Source organism: Panthera leo, chromosome D2 (assembly GCF_018350215.1).
Source record: "Panthera leo isolate Ple1 chromosome D2, P.leo_Ple1_pat1.1, whole genome shotgun sequence".
NCBI lineage: Eukaryota > Metazoa > Chordata > Mammalia > Carnivora > Felidae > Panthera > Panthera leo.
The window spans coordinates 11,802,076-11,819,582 of record NC_056689.1 but is presented as its reverse complement, the minus strand read 5'-3'; the positions used below and the strand labels follow the sequence as shown (position 1 = coordinate 11,819,582).

The following is a 17,507-nucleotide window of genomic DNA, read 5'->3' as shown; positions in this document are numbered from 1 at the left end:
GCAGATTCAGTGGTTTCTTGACCGTATGTCATGTCCTGTCTTGCGCTTTTTCAAAATCTAATTTCATTTGTTTATTCAACAACTATTTGTCGAATACTCACTTTGTATCCTGTCCTCTTCTAAGTGCTGGGGGTGTAACCGTGAACAAGACAGACACCCCTGTTTGAAGCTTAGGGCCATCTGCAAAGACCAGACTGCTGTCCCGTGCTAATCACCCGTCTGGCCACTGGTTGCTTTTCAGGCCGAGAAGGACGCCGCCAGCGCAGACCCCTACTACTGCCTCTCAGACTTCATCGCGCCACTGCACTCGGGCGTCCGCGACTACCTGGGCCTGTTTGCCGTTGCCTGCTTCGGGGTGGAGGAGCTGAGCAGGGCCTATGAGCAGGAGTGTGACGACTACAGCAGCATCATGGTCAAGGCCCTGGGAGACCGGCTGGCCGAGGTAGCGCAACAGCGCTGGGCGGGGTGGGGAGCCCCAGTTCCGTGCCGTCGTTTGGAGCCGTCTTCGGACCTGTGACCTCTTTGCTGCGGTTCTTGTCTCTCCCGAGGAGCCTGAAAGATTCAAAACCGCTTCCTGTGTCAGGGCCCCTCGCTGTCATGTTGGCATCCTCTGTGGCTTCCCCATCTTCCTGTGCGTGGTGGGGTCACCTGAGCCAAGCAGAGGTCCCCTCCTCTTCCCCTGAGGCTGACAGCGGAGGACCTGGAAGCAGTAACTGGCTTCTCCTCGTGGCCCCTGTCTGCTGTAGACCATCAGGGAAGTGTTTCAGTTCAAGGGCCTGGAGTCCTTGGACCGTTGAATATGATACGTCAGAGCCCAGGCTGAGGCCAAGGCCGGCTACAGAGCAGCCAGTGAAACGACAGGCGAGCCGAGAGCCCAGCCCGTCTGCTCTTGCCTGCTCCGTCCTCGTGGTGGTGTGGGGGGGGGGGGGTGGAGGGGTGCCCCAGGGGCGCCCCGGACCCCCCTGATGGCCTCTGGGGCACCGGGGGGCACCGACGTGGGGGTCCCCCGCCTCTGCCCAAGCACGCCTCTCCCTGGCTGCAGGCCTTTGCGGAGGAGCTCCACGAGAGGGTCCGCCGGGAGCTGTGGGCCTATCACAGCCACGAGCAGCTGGACGCCGCCGACCTGCGCAGGCTGCGCTACGAGGGCATCCGCCCGGCTCCTGGCTACCCCAGCCAGCCCGACCACACCGAGAAGCTCACCATGTGGAAACTGGCCGACGTGGAGCGCTGCACGGGTACGTGCCTGGAGCTGGCGAGCGCCGTCCCTCCCCGCCAAGGACACGGGTGTGCGGTTACCCCTGTGACGCACAAATCTGGAAACACAGAACCCCATCCTTTCTCACCTCTAGCTGTGTGTCATAGTGTTTTACGTCCATATCATTATGCCACAATCTTTAAACATTTTTTTAATGTTTATTTATTTTTGAAAGAGAGAGACAGAACAAGTTGGGGAGGGACAGAGAGAGAGGAGACACAGAATCCGCAGCAGGCTCCAGGCTGTCAGCACAGAGCCCAGCACGGGGCTCAAACCCATGTACTACGAGATTATGACCTGAGCTGAAGTCAGACACTCAATCGACTGAGCCACCCAGGCGCCCCGCTCCCCCATCTTCAGGTTGATCACTTTCAGTTACTTTCTCTCCACCGAGGACATGAGAATTTAGCTCGTCATACTCCCCCGCATCCCTCCTGCCCTGTGTCCTGTCACAGGGCTGTCACTGTTGTTATCTCCAGTAGCGACCTTCGTGACCTTTAGTACCATAGTCCGCACCACCTCCTCCTCCTCCCATCGCTCACAGACTGTGTCTCTGGACACTGGCCTTGCATCAGGCCCAACCCGCCACTCAGCTCTTTCCTCTCTTGGCTTTCACTCTTTATTGACAAAATTCACAGTTTCAGTGGAATTAATCGGTAATCAGAAGCATGCCATCAGTGCCGATGAAGTGACAGGAACATAGGTTTAGGTGAGGGACGGAGGCATTTGCATGTGGGTTGGCAGGAATGGCGTGGACTCCCGGAGCCATAACATATGGATTTGAGTGCTTCCCTGCCATCAGCTATCTGCTGATCTCTGGCAGAGCATTTCTTTCCCCTCTGCCGCTCTGTTCCCCGTCCGTGAGATGCATGGCTTAGAGGACGTGCACAGCCCTGGTGTTCCCCCAGAGTTCCCAGCTCCTAGGAAGCGTCTCTTGTGAGTCCTGCCGTGGGCTCCTTCTCAGCGTGTGGCTGTCCAGGAGCCTGGGGTTCAGATGGAGCTTTCCTCGCGGGGTTGGGGCTCCTCGTCTGGGAGCCCAGGTGGAGGCGCAGACAGAGGCCTCTGTAGTCGATCCTGGAAGATTGATGGTGGTGGGGGGGTACATCCACTTGGCAGGAATTGCCACATCTTTCATGCTGTGTCATGTGTCCCCCTGGAAGGCATGAGCTCCTTCCATTCCCATGTTCAGCAAGAATGGCTGATAGCTTGTGCGGGGCACTGAGGCAGTGACCGTGTTTCCCACGTTGCTCTCTCTAGGCATCAGGTTAACAGAATCTTTAGCGATGACACCTGCTTCAGCAGTATCTGGCCTCTACTTCTCCAATTTGAAGTCCAAATACTTTGCAGTGGGGAAAATTTCCAAGGACCAGGTGAGTTAGCTGTTCCATTGTGTATGGCTTCCCTAGATGCCGGTCCTGTTTTAAATGGAACCGTGGAACTGGTTTTATTTCACGTGGGAATGAGAATACTAAGGGGAGAAAGTGCGACAAAATTTACTCCAGTCAACGTCTTAAATTGTTTCAGCCCGTTACCCCGATTCTCGCCCTCCCATTTACACATAGACACCCCCACGCCCAGCACTCATACCCACAGTCCAGCCAGCCTCCCAGCACCACATACGCACTGCATGTTGTTTTCTGCCCAGAGAATAAGGCGACTCGGTGACCAGATAGATCTCCATCCCTGTTGAACTTCAGAGATTGCTATTAAGACAAGAAATGGAAGGCATTTAATGTTTCTTGGCAGATCCCGTGCAAACTTCACTTCAGAAGGTCTTATCGTTGTGGTTTGATACGCTGCTTTTAATCTTTTGCAGATTGAGGATTATGCTTTGAGGAAGAACATGTCTGTGGCTGACGTTGAGAAATGGCTGGGACCCATCTTGGGATACGATACAGAGTAACTTCTATTTAAAAATCCTTTTTTGCACTTGATCCTCACGGAAATACAATCTAGAGTGCCTTTAAAAACAACAGTAGCAACAGACACGCGGGTCTCAGGTCTCTGTCCTGTGACATTCGCTCTGCCTCAGGGTTCGGAAGATTGACTGGTGGGACCGTGTGGAGGATCAGGGCCTTCCTGTGTCCTTGGGAAACCAGGGTCTTTTCCGGGGGGCCTTGACTGAGGAGCAGTAAGCCGGTGTCTCCAGCGGTGTCCCCGGTCTTTCAGGGACAAGGATAAGCTGGAGATAGAGGTCTTTTGCATTTCAAAGCAAGGCAGTTTGCTTGTTTCATTTTTACTCTGGGTTGAGAAGGCCTCTTATTTTTTTCTTTTTCTCGCTCTCTTAGAAAAGAGCCTGAAGCTTAGCTGAATAGAGAAATGTATAGAAAAATGTGACCCCGGGGCAAAGTCACACTATGTGAAGCGGGTGTTTTAATCTAGAAGGGTGCAGCGATGAACGGACAGGGAACGGAGTGCGACCCTGTGCTCTATCAGGAAGACCCCATCTTCGAAAGTCGCGATTACGTGGGTGCAGAGTCCCCTTGGCAGGAGGCCGTTGACTAGCCGTTTGCCCCTGTGTGGCCAAATACGGTGGTTTCTCCTACCATTTCCATCTTCTAATTCCTCATTCCCTTGCCCCGAGGGGGAAGAGGAGATAGGGAGATAGCAGGGCTGCTGAGGGTCGCTAACATCTCAGAGCTGTTTTCTGGAGCGGAGCAGGCTTCCTGGCCGAGTTGTCCTGGGTGGAGTTGGATGGGTGAAGAGCATTGTGATCCCACTCAGTCTGTCTGCACTAACCCAGCTGTAGGTTCCTGCAGTGTAGACCTGGCCCCCCAGGGCTGCTTGGTGAACGGTAGCCTCTGTGGGGTTCAGGGGGTAGTGCCCCGAGCTCGGCACGCAGTGAGTCCTCCTGGAAAGGGTGGCAGATCGATGGAGGTGGAAAGACCTGGGGAGTGCGGGTGGTGATGGCGGTGCTGACTGCACGAGAGGCCCTTTCTGGGATTAGAACCCTGTTTACACTGCGGCTGGGACAGAGAGCCTGCCTCCCGGGTCCCGTGAACCTTGGTACCCATTTTCTGTGTGACGGCCACCTCCCTCGCTCTCGGGGGTGAGCCGGTCCCGCTTCCCAGAGCAGCTCCGTCAGAAGTGCATTCAAGGACCTTGGAGGTGAAGGGGGAACCGTAGGAAACGAGACCCCCGCGCATGTGCAGCGTGCACACGCGGACGCACAGAGCCGCCCCCCTGTCAGCCGTCCCGGGCCCACGAGGCAAAAACAGCCATGGACTTTACGTGCACTTGGTCTCTTGAGTGAGCATGGGACTCAGTTTCCCCAGGCACTTAGCTGGAGGACTTACTTTCGGTTCCATAGCAGGTGTGTCATTCTTGGTACATTCTTCTGTGAGAAAGAAGACCTCCTCCGGGTAGTTGAGTGTATCTTGTCAGAGTTACAGTTGTTAAGTCTCCTGATTTCATTCGATAGTTGCCATCTCTTCCCTCAGCTGGTTATGTGGTAGAATGGCTTCCTTTTTTGTTGTTGTTGTTGTTAAGTTTATTTATTTATTTCGAGAGAGAGAGGGTGAGCGAGTGTGAGCGAGCAAGGCCAAGAGCGTGACCCAAGCTGAAAGACGCTTAACCGACTGCCCTTAGAATGGCTTCCTTAAATGTACTGTTTATATAATCCCATGACCGATGCCTTTTTTCTAGAGACAGAAACAATTGGTGCGAGTTCGAGTGCCTGTAGGTTTGTGAAAGAATGTAAGCTACAGGTTGAAAACCCGTCCCTTCCTAAATGTCAGGCCACTTCGAAGGCAGGGAGGTGGCCGTTCTGAACTCGGGGTCTTTTCCATGTCGGTGCCTGCATGTCCAGAATCTCTTGTCACCATCAGTGGGCGTCGTCATTTCACTGAGGATCCCACCTTATTTTTCCTTCCAAAGAGGCCCTTGCTTGGAATCTTCCCCTCTCTCTGCTGCACTGAGGAGTCTGATTTGTCAGGTGGTGGTGAGAGCAGGTTTATGAAACCCCACTTCCTCCTTTGAGATGTTCCCCGACATCCTGTCTACATTTATGGCTGAGTTCACATAGAGAGTAGTCCACCTTCTTTCTGGTTCTCTCTGGTATGCGTTCGACATATAGTGCCTCCCACCTTCTCCCCGCTTCTCTCCTGAATCCAGTGAGGTTAGGTTTTTACCTGCCTCTCCTGGCATCAGTGACCTCTCGGGTCAGACCCAGTGGCCTTCCCAGTGATTCTCATCCCTGTGGGCTTGAACAATACAGACCACTTCCTTCAACACCCTCCTTTCCCTGCTTCCCCCCCCTTGACACCACTCTCTGATTCTCCTTCTGTGTCTCTGATCACTTCTCAGCCATTTTCCTAGTTTTTCTTCCTCTGCCCATTTAAACCCTGCTGTCCTCAAGGGCCGGTCATCAGCGACCTTCTTCGCCGGTATAGTTTCAGTGGACGATCTCACGGACTCAGTGTCTCCATCTAAGCTTGTCCTGCAGAGCACAGCATACATCCCACAGCCCCTTCCAGGAGGGCACGCAGACACCTCAGACCCAGAGTGTCTCACCTTCTCACAAATGGTGAGATTCAGTCATGAACAATAGTGCTGTCGCTCCAGCAAGAGCCCTCACACTCAGCCCATATCGCCTTTGGCTTACACTGTAGCAGGTGTCCGAAGAGTTAGCACACAGAAGACACCGAGCCTACTTTAGTGGGGATGGCGGTAGAGAGATATCGGGAAGGCGATGCTTAGACGAAGGCCTGATCTGGGACCCGTGGGATAAAGGTGAAGATGCAAGGTAGGAACAAGTGAAGAGCCGTCTTTGTGAACAGGAATATTAATGCGGTATAGGTATCACATCTCTCCAGATTGGTCTATAGGTTCAATGCCATTTCCAACAGAAATTACAATAGCGGTTTTGTCACATGGGACAGGCAGATATTTAAATTTATGTGGAAAAAGCAAAGCACTCAGAATGACTGGATGCTTCTAAACGGGAAGCAGAGTTTACGAGGTAGTGAGTTTTGTCGTACGTGGTGCCGAGATGAGCATGCTGAGCAGTGCCCTAAAATACGGAGCCTGGAAAATAACCCTTGTGCGTGTTGGCCTTCGAGACAAGGTGGTGGTGGCTGGGCGCATAAGAGACGGACAGGATGACTCCATCTGTGGCGCAGAGCTGTGCCTACCGTATGGAAAGAGCGAAATTTGATTTCTGCCTCATGTGTTGTCTAACAACCAATTCCAAATATATTAAGGTCTTAAATACAAAAAAAAAAAAAAAAAAAAATAGCGTTTACACGAACAAACCTTAGGGCAGGAAAGAATCCCCTGAGACATAAAGGACTAATCACAAAAGAGAAGATGATTGTATCAACTTTTTAAAATAAAGACTTACATTAAGCTGATAAACCACTTAAAGTAGGGAAAAGACAAGTCCTGACTAGAGGTGTTTATAATACAATTAATTGACAAAGGATTAGCAAGCAGAATATATGGAGGGTGCCTGTTTAAGAAACAAACCCAACAGAAAATTAGACGGAAAAGGCATTTCACAGAAGAGGAAGTACACATGGCTTATAAATAAGTAGAAGGATGTTCCACAGCAATGGAGATCAGGGAAATACGAATTAAGACCACAGCAAGATCCTATTTTGCATCCGTAACATTTGCAGAACTTGAGCCTGACAGGACCGGGTGCCAGAGAAGTTCTGTGAGAGCTCGCATGGTGTGAGCGCGTGAACACCTTTGCCTCCCAGAGTTGAACCCTTGCATGTCCTAGGATCTGGCTTATGGCTCGGACTGCCCCTTGGAGATCCAACAAACTCTTACCTGTCCCCGGAGGTGTGTGCAACAGTGTTCATAGTAACACCTTTGTGATAGTCAGTAACCAAAAACACCAAAACGTCCATCTGTCTGTAGGAGAATGGTTAAGTAAACTAGGTATAGTCACACTAAAGGGTATTGTTCAGTAGTAAAAACGGGTGAACTGCAGCTGTACCCGACAGAGTGAATCTCAGGAAATATTACCAAAAAAAAAAAAAAAAAAGCAAGCTCCAGGAGACCATATATGCTATGATGCTATTTTTATTGAGCTCAAAACCAAGCAAAACCAAAGAGTATATTGTCTAAGCATATGTAAACAGTAAAACTATGTTGTAAATGAAGAAAAAACAAAATTCAGCAGAGTAATTAACCCTGAGAGAGGGAAGCCGAGCAGATCTCAGAGGGACACATCGCTGGATGCAGGTTGTTAGTCAGATTCTGGTTCTTGGGTTGTATGGTAGTCGATGGCTGTTTGTGATATTCTTTATAATGTAACAGTTTTATATTTGTGAAATGTATTTAATGCATGTATTAAGTGTATTATAAAATAATAAAGACAAAATAATAAAAATCTGGAATGGTGACTTTTTACATAATACTGCGTATTTGTTAAAGCTGTTTTTTCAGAAAGGAAGGACCTTTCGGCCAGAGTGAACAGCCATGCAGAGGCAGGGGCGGAGGGGGCTTTATGTGCACGCAGTGGTGCCGTGGGGCAAGGGCCAGCGTGGCTTCCCATGGCGGGCTTTGGTGAACAAGTGCACGGCAGCATCATTTGCTGTGGCACAGGATGGAGGGCGGGGGAAACAAATTTGACATTGAACACAGGCACTTGGATGCGTGCCTTTGGAATTTAGGAAGACTGGCCTTAGGATTGGGAGGCTTTGGTATGGAGGTGGAGTTCAGGCTGCAATCGTGGACGGGCAGCTTGTGGAGAATGTGAGGAACCCGAGATAGGGCTGGACTCCAGGACCAGGAGCCACAGGCACAGCTGTGGCATTTGAGGGGCTGCAGGGACCATTGGGGGACCGTTGTTGGGTTGATGATTGAATGGGAGGTGAGGAAGCTCTCTGTTATTTAAAGAACATAGGGTGTTGAGTTTGATAAGCTGTTTATAGATTTTAGATACTAACCCTTTATCAGAGATGTCATTTGCAAATATCTTCTTCCATTCCATAGGCTGCCTTTTAGTTTTGTTGATTGTTTCCTTTGCTGTGCGGATGCTTTTTATTTTGATGAAGTCCCAGTAGTTTGTTTTGCTTTTTTTTTTTTTTTTTTTTTTCCCCACATGCCTTAGGAGACATACTTCTTACTAAAGAAGTTGCTCTGGGGCGCCTGGGTGGCTCGGTTGGTTAAGCGTCCGACTTCGGCTCAGGTCATGATCTCACGGTCCGTGGGTTCGAGCCCCACGTCGGGCTCTGTGCTGACAGCTCAGAGCCTGGAGCCTATTTCGGATTCTGTGTCTCCCTCTCTCTGACCCTCCCCCGTTCATGCTCTGTCTCTCTCTGTCTCAAAAATAAATAAACGTTAAAAAAAAAAAAAAGTTGCTCTGGCCGAGGTCAAAGAGGTTGCTGCTGTGTTCTCCTCTAGGCTTTTGATGGTTTCCTGCCTCACATTTAGGTCTTTCATCCATTTTGGATTAATTTTTGCATACGGTGTGAGAAAGTGATCCAGTTTCATTCTTCTGCATGTTGCTCTCCAGTTTTCCCGGCACCACTTGTTGAAACTCAACACCCAAAAAACAAATAATCCAGCTAAGAAATGGGTAGAAGACATGCATAGACATTTTTCCAAAGAAGACCTACAGGTGGCTATAGACACATGAAAAGATGCTGAACATCACCCATCATCAGGAAAGTACAGATCAAAACCATGATGAGATACCACCTCACACCTGTCAGAATGGCTAAAATTAACAACACAAGGAACAACAGCTTTGGCAAGGATGTGGGAAAAGGGGAACCCTCTTGCACTGTTGGTGAGAATGCAAACTGGTGCAGCCACTCTGGAAAACAGTGTGGAGGTTCCGCAAAAAGTTAAAAAAAAGGATTACCTGTGATCCAGCAATTGCAGTACTAGGTGTTTACCCAAAGGATACAAAAATATTATTTCAGAGGGACACATGCACCCTGACGTTTATGCAGCCTTTTTAACAGTAGTCAAATTGTGGAAAGAGCCCAGATTTCCAATGACTGATGCATAGATAAAGAAGATGTGTATAATGAAATCTTGCCATTTGCAACGACATGGATGGAGCTAGAGTGTATTATGCTAAGTGAAATAAGTCAGAGAAAGGTGAATTACCATATGATTTCACTCATGTGGAATTTAAGAAAGGAACCAGTGAACATAGGGGTAAAAAAGGCAAACCATAAAAGACACTCTTAACTACACAGAATAAACAGGGGCCTTGGGTGGGGGGATGGGCTAAATGGGGGATGGGCATTAAGGAGGACACTTATTGGGATGAGTACTGGGTGTCATATTTAAGGGATGAATCACTGAATTCTCTTGAACTAATATTACACTATATATTAACTAACTGGAATTTAAATAAAAACTTGAAACAAAAAACTACATTGGAGCAGAAGAAAGAATGGAGAGAGTATTTTGATATAGAAAAGGGCTTTCACGCCAAGGGGAAAATACAAGTTAAGAGCGTTATAGATAGTGCAGAAGTAAGAAAATACCTATCTTTTAACCTAAGTCCAGAGAGACTTCCATCTCACAGTCCCCCACATTTCAAACCTGGGAGTTGTCCCTGCCCTCTCTTTTTCTGAACCTTCACATCCAGTTGGTTGCCGTACCCTGATGATTTTACCCACTAAATACCTCTCAGCCCCTCTCTCCTCCCCTGCCCAGGCTAAGATTCTTATTTCTCCTCTGGACTCAGAACACCAAGAGGGTATCCTGGACTCGAACAGCTGTTACCATGAGCTCTCGGAACCTTTATGCCCACCTGGCCCTGTTCCCCAGATCAATATGTCCCCCTCGCCAAGGATATGTCCAAGGTCCTTACACACTTTCGATAATCATCTCCTGCATGCCCTGTAGGAGGTATCTTCTTACGTGGTCTCCTCCCCCTGACATAACCGCCCCCCCCCCCCCCACTCCATCCATGGGCTTCAGGAAAGCTTTCAACCTCCCCGCTGCAAAGCTACATGACCCCTCTTCCTTTCTGCAGTAGCAACGTGCGTATTTCCCACTGCTGTCATGGTGACAGAATAATCTATGTCCCCATTAGGCTGTGATTCTGAAAGGGCAGGTTGGAATCCTTGTTCATCTTGGTATTAGTGTGTCTCACTAGAGCTTGGTTCCTGATACGTGCTCAGTAAAGGTTGGCTTGAGTTGACGAGCAGACTCTCTCAGGGGGACAGTGTTTTGCGGGGAGAGCATTCTGTGAAGCTCCATGAGGGTGGGGGCCAAGGCTCGCTGCCTGGGCTCCAAACCCCCAGAGCCTAGCCCAGCACCGGCCGTGTGGTTCCCTACATGGAGTGTTCTAAGTGAGCAGAGGGAGAACCGTGGTGATTTTCTCTTGCTCAGAAGGAGACTGGGACATAAACGGTCTAGTACCCTCCACACCCACCTTCAGGATTTCGTCGTAGCAGAAACAGCCCTGCTGATGCTCTCTTTACTGCCCCTTGAAGATAGCACATGGGCGGCCTGCAGAAAAGTCACCTCACTTCAAGCTCACGTCATGGCCACACGTCAACTGTACGTGTTGTCCAATTACAGAACACAGGGTATATTAGAATTCCATATGTGTGTCTAAAAAAATGCTAGTATGTGCACTGAAAATACCTAGAAGGTTATACAAGAAATTCTCAAGTGGTTACTTTTGGGGAATGGGATTGGGGGGCCAGCGGGGAGGGACTCAGGGTTTGGGTATCTCTCATTCTTTCTACACGGCTTCAGTTTTATAACAAGCATCTATTGTTACCCTTTTAAAAAAAGACGAGCGTGGCAACAAAGCCAGCTTGAAATAGATGTGATTTTGAATAATCTGAAAAGTTAGGATTTCAATCAATTCAGCCCTAGACGTGGTCCCATTTCTCAACACATGGAATATCTCATTCCATTTACATACTCCCTTCAAAATGTGATTTTCAAAGATATCTTTTGCCTCATTCTTTGCTTTTAAGTATTATTACAGCCTTTTGGAGACTCACAAAACAAGTGATTTTCTGTAATTATTGCCTAGAAAAGGGTTGGATCAAATGATTTTTGAGAACCTTAAGATTAGATGTTACACGAAATGGAAGAAACAAAAACCAGACAGATTGATGAATGATGTTTATCACAGTCTCTGCTTTCCATGATGCAATACATAAGTCAGCCTGCAGAATGTGAAGCTGTTGGCAGCTGAGGAAGGAACTTTGAACTTTTTACAATCCTGTTTGTTCTTTTACCCAGAGGGAAACTCAGAAGAGAGAAAAGTGACATTTCCTTCTGAATTATCTGAAGGAATTTCAATGCTCACCCATCTGTAATCACGTGGGATTGTTTATTTTATTATGGAAGACCCATGTATTTTGTGCATGTTTTCAGTGAAAACCTGGGAAATCCATTTGTCTTGGTGGATAGTGCTAAATATCATTAATGAAACATAGTTTTCCCTGATGTGATAGATTGTTTTTCAACTGTGTTGAAATGAGCACATCAAAAAAATCTGAGGAATTTCAGTGAGGGGCTCCTGGGTGATGCAGTCAGTTAAGTGTCCAACTTCAGCTCAGGTTATGAACTCGCGGTTTTTGAGTTCGAGCCCCCATTGGGCTCTGTGCTGACAGCTCAGAGCCTGGAGTCTGCTTTAGATTCCGTCTCCCTCTCTCTCTGACCCTCCCCCACTCATGCTCTGTCTGTCTGTCTCTCAAAAATAAATAAACATTGGGGCGCCTGGGTGGCGCAGTCGGTTAAGCGTCCGACTTCAGCCAGGTCACGATCTCACGGACCGTGAGTTCGAGCCCCGCGTCGGGCTCTGGGCTGATGGCTCGGAGCCTGGAGCCTGTTTCCGATTCTGTGTCTCCCTCTCTCTCTGTCCCTCCCCCGTTCATGCTCTGTCTCTCTCTGTCCCAAAAATAAAAAAAATAAACGTTGAAAAAAAAAAATAAAAAAAAATAAATAAAAAAAATAAATAAACATTAAAAAAAAAAAAAAAGAATGTCAGTGGAAAATACCCGAGTGTCAGAAATGCTCAGTTATTTTTTTAAATACTGCAACTCTTTTGAGAAAAGGGAGTAGTTAGCTCCAAGTCCTGTTTCAATGGCGTGTCTCCTCTAAAACTTCTATTCAGTCATCATCGGTTTTCCCCGTGCATTGCCATGGGCAGGCTGTAACAGATCTGCTCGAACTGCTCAGGAAGTTGAAGCTAAATGAGAGTTTGGTCATTAGCAGAGCCAGTGTTGGTTCCTGCTTTGCAGAATCCCATTTCCCCCACAATGTGCCATCAAGTTAATTAAGTTTTGAATACAGTTAGGGATCAAATGTCAACGAGTGAATATATTCCGTCCCACCCCCAAATTGGTGAGTTATAATGGAAGGAGGTTGGTACAGTTAGAAGTTGGGTCCCTCTCAGCTTGGCATAGGGATGGGTTTGGGTACAATTCTCTTCTATAATTAGAAAAATGATCAATAAATGGAAAATATTCATGTTTCCCACTCTGTGCCTTATTACCCACCAGACTAGATGAGTTGAGAGAAGAACCCTATGAAAACTTACGAGCCCTCCATCTGTCTGCTATAATTGACCATCATGAAGAAAACAGGCAAAAACAAACCTTTATCAGAAAGTTGGAGGCAAGGAGGCATGGTACCTATTCTGTTTGCTGAGCTCCTCAAGGAAGAAGAGTATTTGCAATAGTTAAAGCCAGAACCAAAAATTGAGAAATTCCGTCAGGCATGTAGTGGGAATTTAAATATTTCTTGGATGGACGAAATCGTATTAAAAGCTCAAACATCAAGAAACCAGCTAGAAAGGGAGATAAATCCGAGAAAGACAAATACCGTATGATACCATTTGTATGTGGAATTAAAAACAAAGAAATGGTATGTGACATGATAAGGGTACGAGCTGAGCTACTGTGAAAATCCTACTGTAATACATAAACGTATCAAGCCACACATCCCTAGGTCTTAGACTTACACAGTGTTATATGTCAGTTATAGCTCAATAATAATAATCATAGCTAGGACTCCCTGGAGCTTTTCCAGACACAGGTTTGCTGCACCTGTTCAATGCAGGGCGACAATTGGGCAGAAACAAAACTGATGCATCCACCAGTGGCCTTTCCAAAATCTACTACTCAGTGATCACTGATCTCCATCACGATGAGTCACAAGTATTGCAATATTCCTGCAGTGCCTTCTGAATCATCAAAGACTTGTTAAAATTCAGCATGACTTCAGTATTAAGTACATTTTAGTGCGAATTACTATATTTGAAGGTTGGCCACCCAAGTGTGAGAAGTGTGATCCTTCTCCCTTAACCAGAATAGACTAAGAAGAATTCTTCCCCCATCATGTCAGATAACAAGAGTATCTTCTTCTGCTATCACTGTGTGGCAAAAGAGCCAAGCCTGACGTTGTTTAACCCAGAGAAAGGGTTGCTGAAGTGAAGGAGGTTCATCAGGGTGTATGAAAAGATGCAGAAGAAATGTGGTTACAGAGTGAGGGAGTGTGTCGTGACAAGGATGTCAGCACATCCCCTGGAAGCTGAAGGGGCTGGTGCGTGGCAAGGTTGAGTCATTTAGTGCCGTTGACATTGAGGAGGGAGGAAGATGCTAATTTGGGATGGTTTGTATCAGATTAGCAGAAGTAGCTGACTCTTAAGAAAGAGTAATTAATGGGTTTTGTTTAGTGAAAAGTTTATTAGCTTTGGATGCCACCTTTAAGTCTGTGCTCAGTGTGTAGGGTTGGAGCAGATGTGGAAAGGTGATATTTCTGGATGTGGGAAGCCAGGGTAAAACTTTCAAAGAGTTGGATAATGGAAGGAGCAAACATTTGTGGGCATATTTGGGAGGGGGCAGGAAAGAAGTAGGAAAGAATAATGACGGCCCAAACAATGGGGAGAGAGCACAAGGGACTTTACCCAAATATTTTCTTACCAGCATTAGACGGACAAAGCCTGCCTTCTATAGGGAAAAAAAAAAAAGTGGGTGGGGCTGTGTTGCTAATCGCTTTGATGTGAATACAGTCATTTCTATCACTCCTTTCAGATAAAAATATGAAAAACTTCTATTATTTTATAGATGTGATTGGTACCTGGCTCTCAGGGCCCTGCTAAGATTTGCAGCCATTTACGTGTACTTTTTTCTTCTCTCAGGAGCTCCAACAGTGCTTAAGATCTTACAGACAGGAGGTGCTGGCTGGGCAAGTGCCCTCTCTCTTGCTTTGGCTGAGATCCCCAAGAGGGGAAATGTATACTGTGAGATGACATTTATGCATTCACGCATATTCATTCAATTCATCCATTTATATGCTCATTCATGAGTTTATGTATTGGGCGAGGTCCTGTTCTGGGGCGTCGTGTACAACAGTAGCAAGTGAGTCAGACTTCCTGGGCTCGGGGAGAGTAACATTGTCTGCAGAGTTTGTAGCAAGTGGACTCCCTCCAGTACCTTGTGTCATTCGCATCTTAAACTCAGAATCTCCACTGCAGATTTAAAAGCTGGGGAGGCATCCGTCTCCTGTCTTGGTCTCAAGGGCACGGCTTGGAGGAGTATTGCACCACCCACGTAGGTTTCAGGCCTCTTTCGCAAGATTTTACTGATGCTTCTGAGTGCAACTGCTGGCCGTTAGGAAACTTTGACCTTGGGGCACCTGGGTGGCTCAGTCGGTTGAGTCCGACTCTTGGTTTCGGCTCAGGTCGTCATCTTGCCGTTGGTGAGATCGAGCCCCGCATCGGGCTCTGCACTGACAGCTCTCTCTCTGCCCCTCGCCTGCTCATGCTCTTTCTCTCTCTCTCTAAAAAAAATAAATAAACTTAAAAAAAAAAAGGCGGGGGGAACTTTGACCTTTTGCTTTGTCCCCTTACCACCCCCAGTTTTAGACCTCATCGAGTAAGCTTGGTTGCCTTTCTAGCTTAACCCAGCTAGAAACCAGTATGCCATGTCGTGCTGTTGAAAACACGGGTGCATTCCCCGGTGACCTGGTTCTGAACATTAATGTCCTTGTTGCTATGCCAGAACCGGGCACGATAAGTGCACGTGGGCACGGCCAAGCGGCCTCCTCCTGTGTTTGAGAGGAAAGGGCCTGTGATCAGCCACGAGCACAAATGCAGCTCAGCGAATACAGATCCAAGACCAGCTGTCAGGCTTCCCTCCTCCTTATCACACCACGGCCTCCGGGGGAACAAAAGTGCCCAGACATCTCCCCCCAAAGATTAACAAACTGTGCTTCCCGAGAGTATTTACTGATAAACATCTGCCTTCCAAAGAGAAACCACTTATTTAACCAACTGCTCTTTAGAGATTAATGACGCAGCCTGCCTTCCTGCCGTCGCTCTCAACCACGATTCCCTTTCTTGTCCTCCTCTTTGTCTTTCCTAAAAATTTGCTTTCTGAGCCTCGGTGCAGAGGAGGTAGCAATTGCACAGTAACATAAATTTTAAAAAGCCCCTGCCTTACTTTATAACATCTTTTTGGTTCTGCCATGAAAGCATATTTATGGTGAGTAAAATCTGTAGAACCCTGGTTTATCACGCTAAACCACTCTGCCCTCAAAGATAAACGCTCTTAACCAGCAGGTCCCCTTCTGTGCCGAACGCCAGCCTCAGTTCACGTGTCTTAGCCCTTCATCGGTCACTCGTGTGTGGCTCTCCCGAGATTACATACTGCTTTGTCACTGTATTTACATCACAGGCTGTATGTATTGTCTCTCCAATTAGATTGTGGGGTATTTAAAAGGACAAAACTCTCTCTTCTGCTTTCTTTGTGTGTTTGGAAACTTTGAAGAGAGCAGGTGTTTGTTAATGAATAATCCCCCCAAGATGACCAGTGGTATGAGGGGACTTGGGTTGGACTTCCTGTCTTCTCAGTGGAGAGATGTGTGATGAATTATAGTGTATATTCCGTGTTGCTTCACAAATACCTCCCCCACCCTCCCCCCTCCCCCCCCTCCCCCCCCACCAACTCATGCTTCCAACAACTACTAGCTTGGGTGACTTTGGCCAAGTTACACGACCTCTCTAAGCTGCAGCTTCTCCATCAATAAAATGACCATGATGCGAGTGCAAGAACTTGAACGTGGTACTCTCCAGAAAGCATCCAGCTGTACGGGATGTGCCAGAAGGCCCTGACTGCCCATTAATCACTATCTCTGGAGAGTAGAGATCCTGTCTTCCCGCCATATTCCCAGCAAGCAGACTATGTAGAGGGACACGTTGTTCAGCACTCAAGGTCAGAGGCTCCGGGGGTGGTCAGTGTGAAGCATCTCCTTTGCAATGAAGAGTGTGTGGATGGCAGGCCTTGATCTCCTTGGAACACGGGCTGTGCCAGGAGGGAGAGGCCAGAGACCGCTGCTGGGGTAGTCGCTGCGCCATCAAAGCTGTCGGCTTGCAGATCCCAGAGCAGGCGCCTCATGCAGTAGGCTGTTCCCAGACCCCCTGGACATAAGCTGCCCCAGTGCACCTGTGTCCTGATGGCTGTCTCTGTGTCTTGTCTTAGTCTCTCTGGACCAAGACCCGCCTGTGGCTGAGCGTCTGCTGGGATGTGGTTGCACACTTAGCACAGTGCCTCGCTTTAAAGAAAAGAATCTTCACTAACTGAAGAGTGGTGGTGTAGACCCTTGGGGGAGGTTTAATTTTCTCACTTTTTCACCACGCTACCAAAATAATGGATGCAACACCACATCACACATACCTCATTTACAGACAATGTGTATAAATCTAATTATGAATGCTAGTGGCCCAGGAGGAATTCAGGGAGGAGAGACCTGACTGTGGTAAGACTGGAAGATTTCCAGAAGGAGCCATAAATATTACAGACGAGCCAACTGGGTGCAGACCAAGGCCATGCTGGGAGTTGAGATCTGGGTTTTGCGAAATGTCTTCTAACTGCAGCATCACATTTGTGTATATTAACCTTCCCTACAGAGGAGTTTTATTTTAATTTTGACTGGATTCATTCCTGAGCAGAGTCGTAAGTGGGCAACTTACTTTGCTTCTACATCATAGACAACGTTCGTGTTAGGGGATTGACATCTACAGATGGGTTACTCTGGTCGTCGGGAGAGTTACACGAGATTTAGCGAAATCCAACCCACAGCTGGAAGAGCACCTCCAACACACTGAGCTATATCTGTATTTTAAAAGCCCTTTTAAAAATAAGTAGTATTCAGGGGTGCCTGGTCAGTTACGCATCCAGCTTCGCTCGGGTCATGATCTCACAGTTCATAAGTTCGAGCCCTGCGTTGGGCTCTGTGCTGACAGCTCGGAGCCTGGAGCCTGCTTCAAATTCTGTGTCTCCCTCTCTCTCTGTGTGTCCCTCCCCTG

The 17,507-nt window shown here is 47.8% G+C and overlaps 1 protein-coding gene across 3 annotated transcripts in view; it reads left to right on the top strand.

Annotated features, from left to right (window-relative positions):
- Window positions 1-17,507, top strand: part of MTR (5-methyltetrahydrofolate-homocysteine methyltransferase) — a 130,971-nt gene that overhangs the window by 98,088 nt on the left and 15,376 nt on the right. For 2 of the 3 annotated variants that reach the window (XM_042909233.1, XM_042909232.1), the window contains exons 30-33: window positions 242-442; window positions 1,043-1,235; window positions 2,513-2,625; window positions 3,072-3,154. In XM_042909233.1, the coding sequence (XP_042765167.1) occupies window positions 242-442; window positions 1,043-1,235; window positions 2,513-2,625; window positions 3,072-3,154 (590 nt within the window). Of the gene's footprint in view, window positions 1-241; window positions 443-1,042; window positions 1,236-2,512; window positions 2,626-3,071; window positions 8,164-17,507 lie in introns of those variants that run through there. The other variant, XM_042909234.1, reaches the window with a different exon arrangement.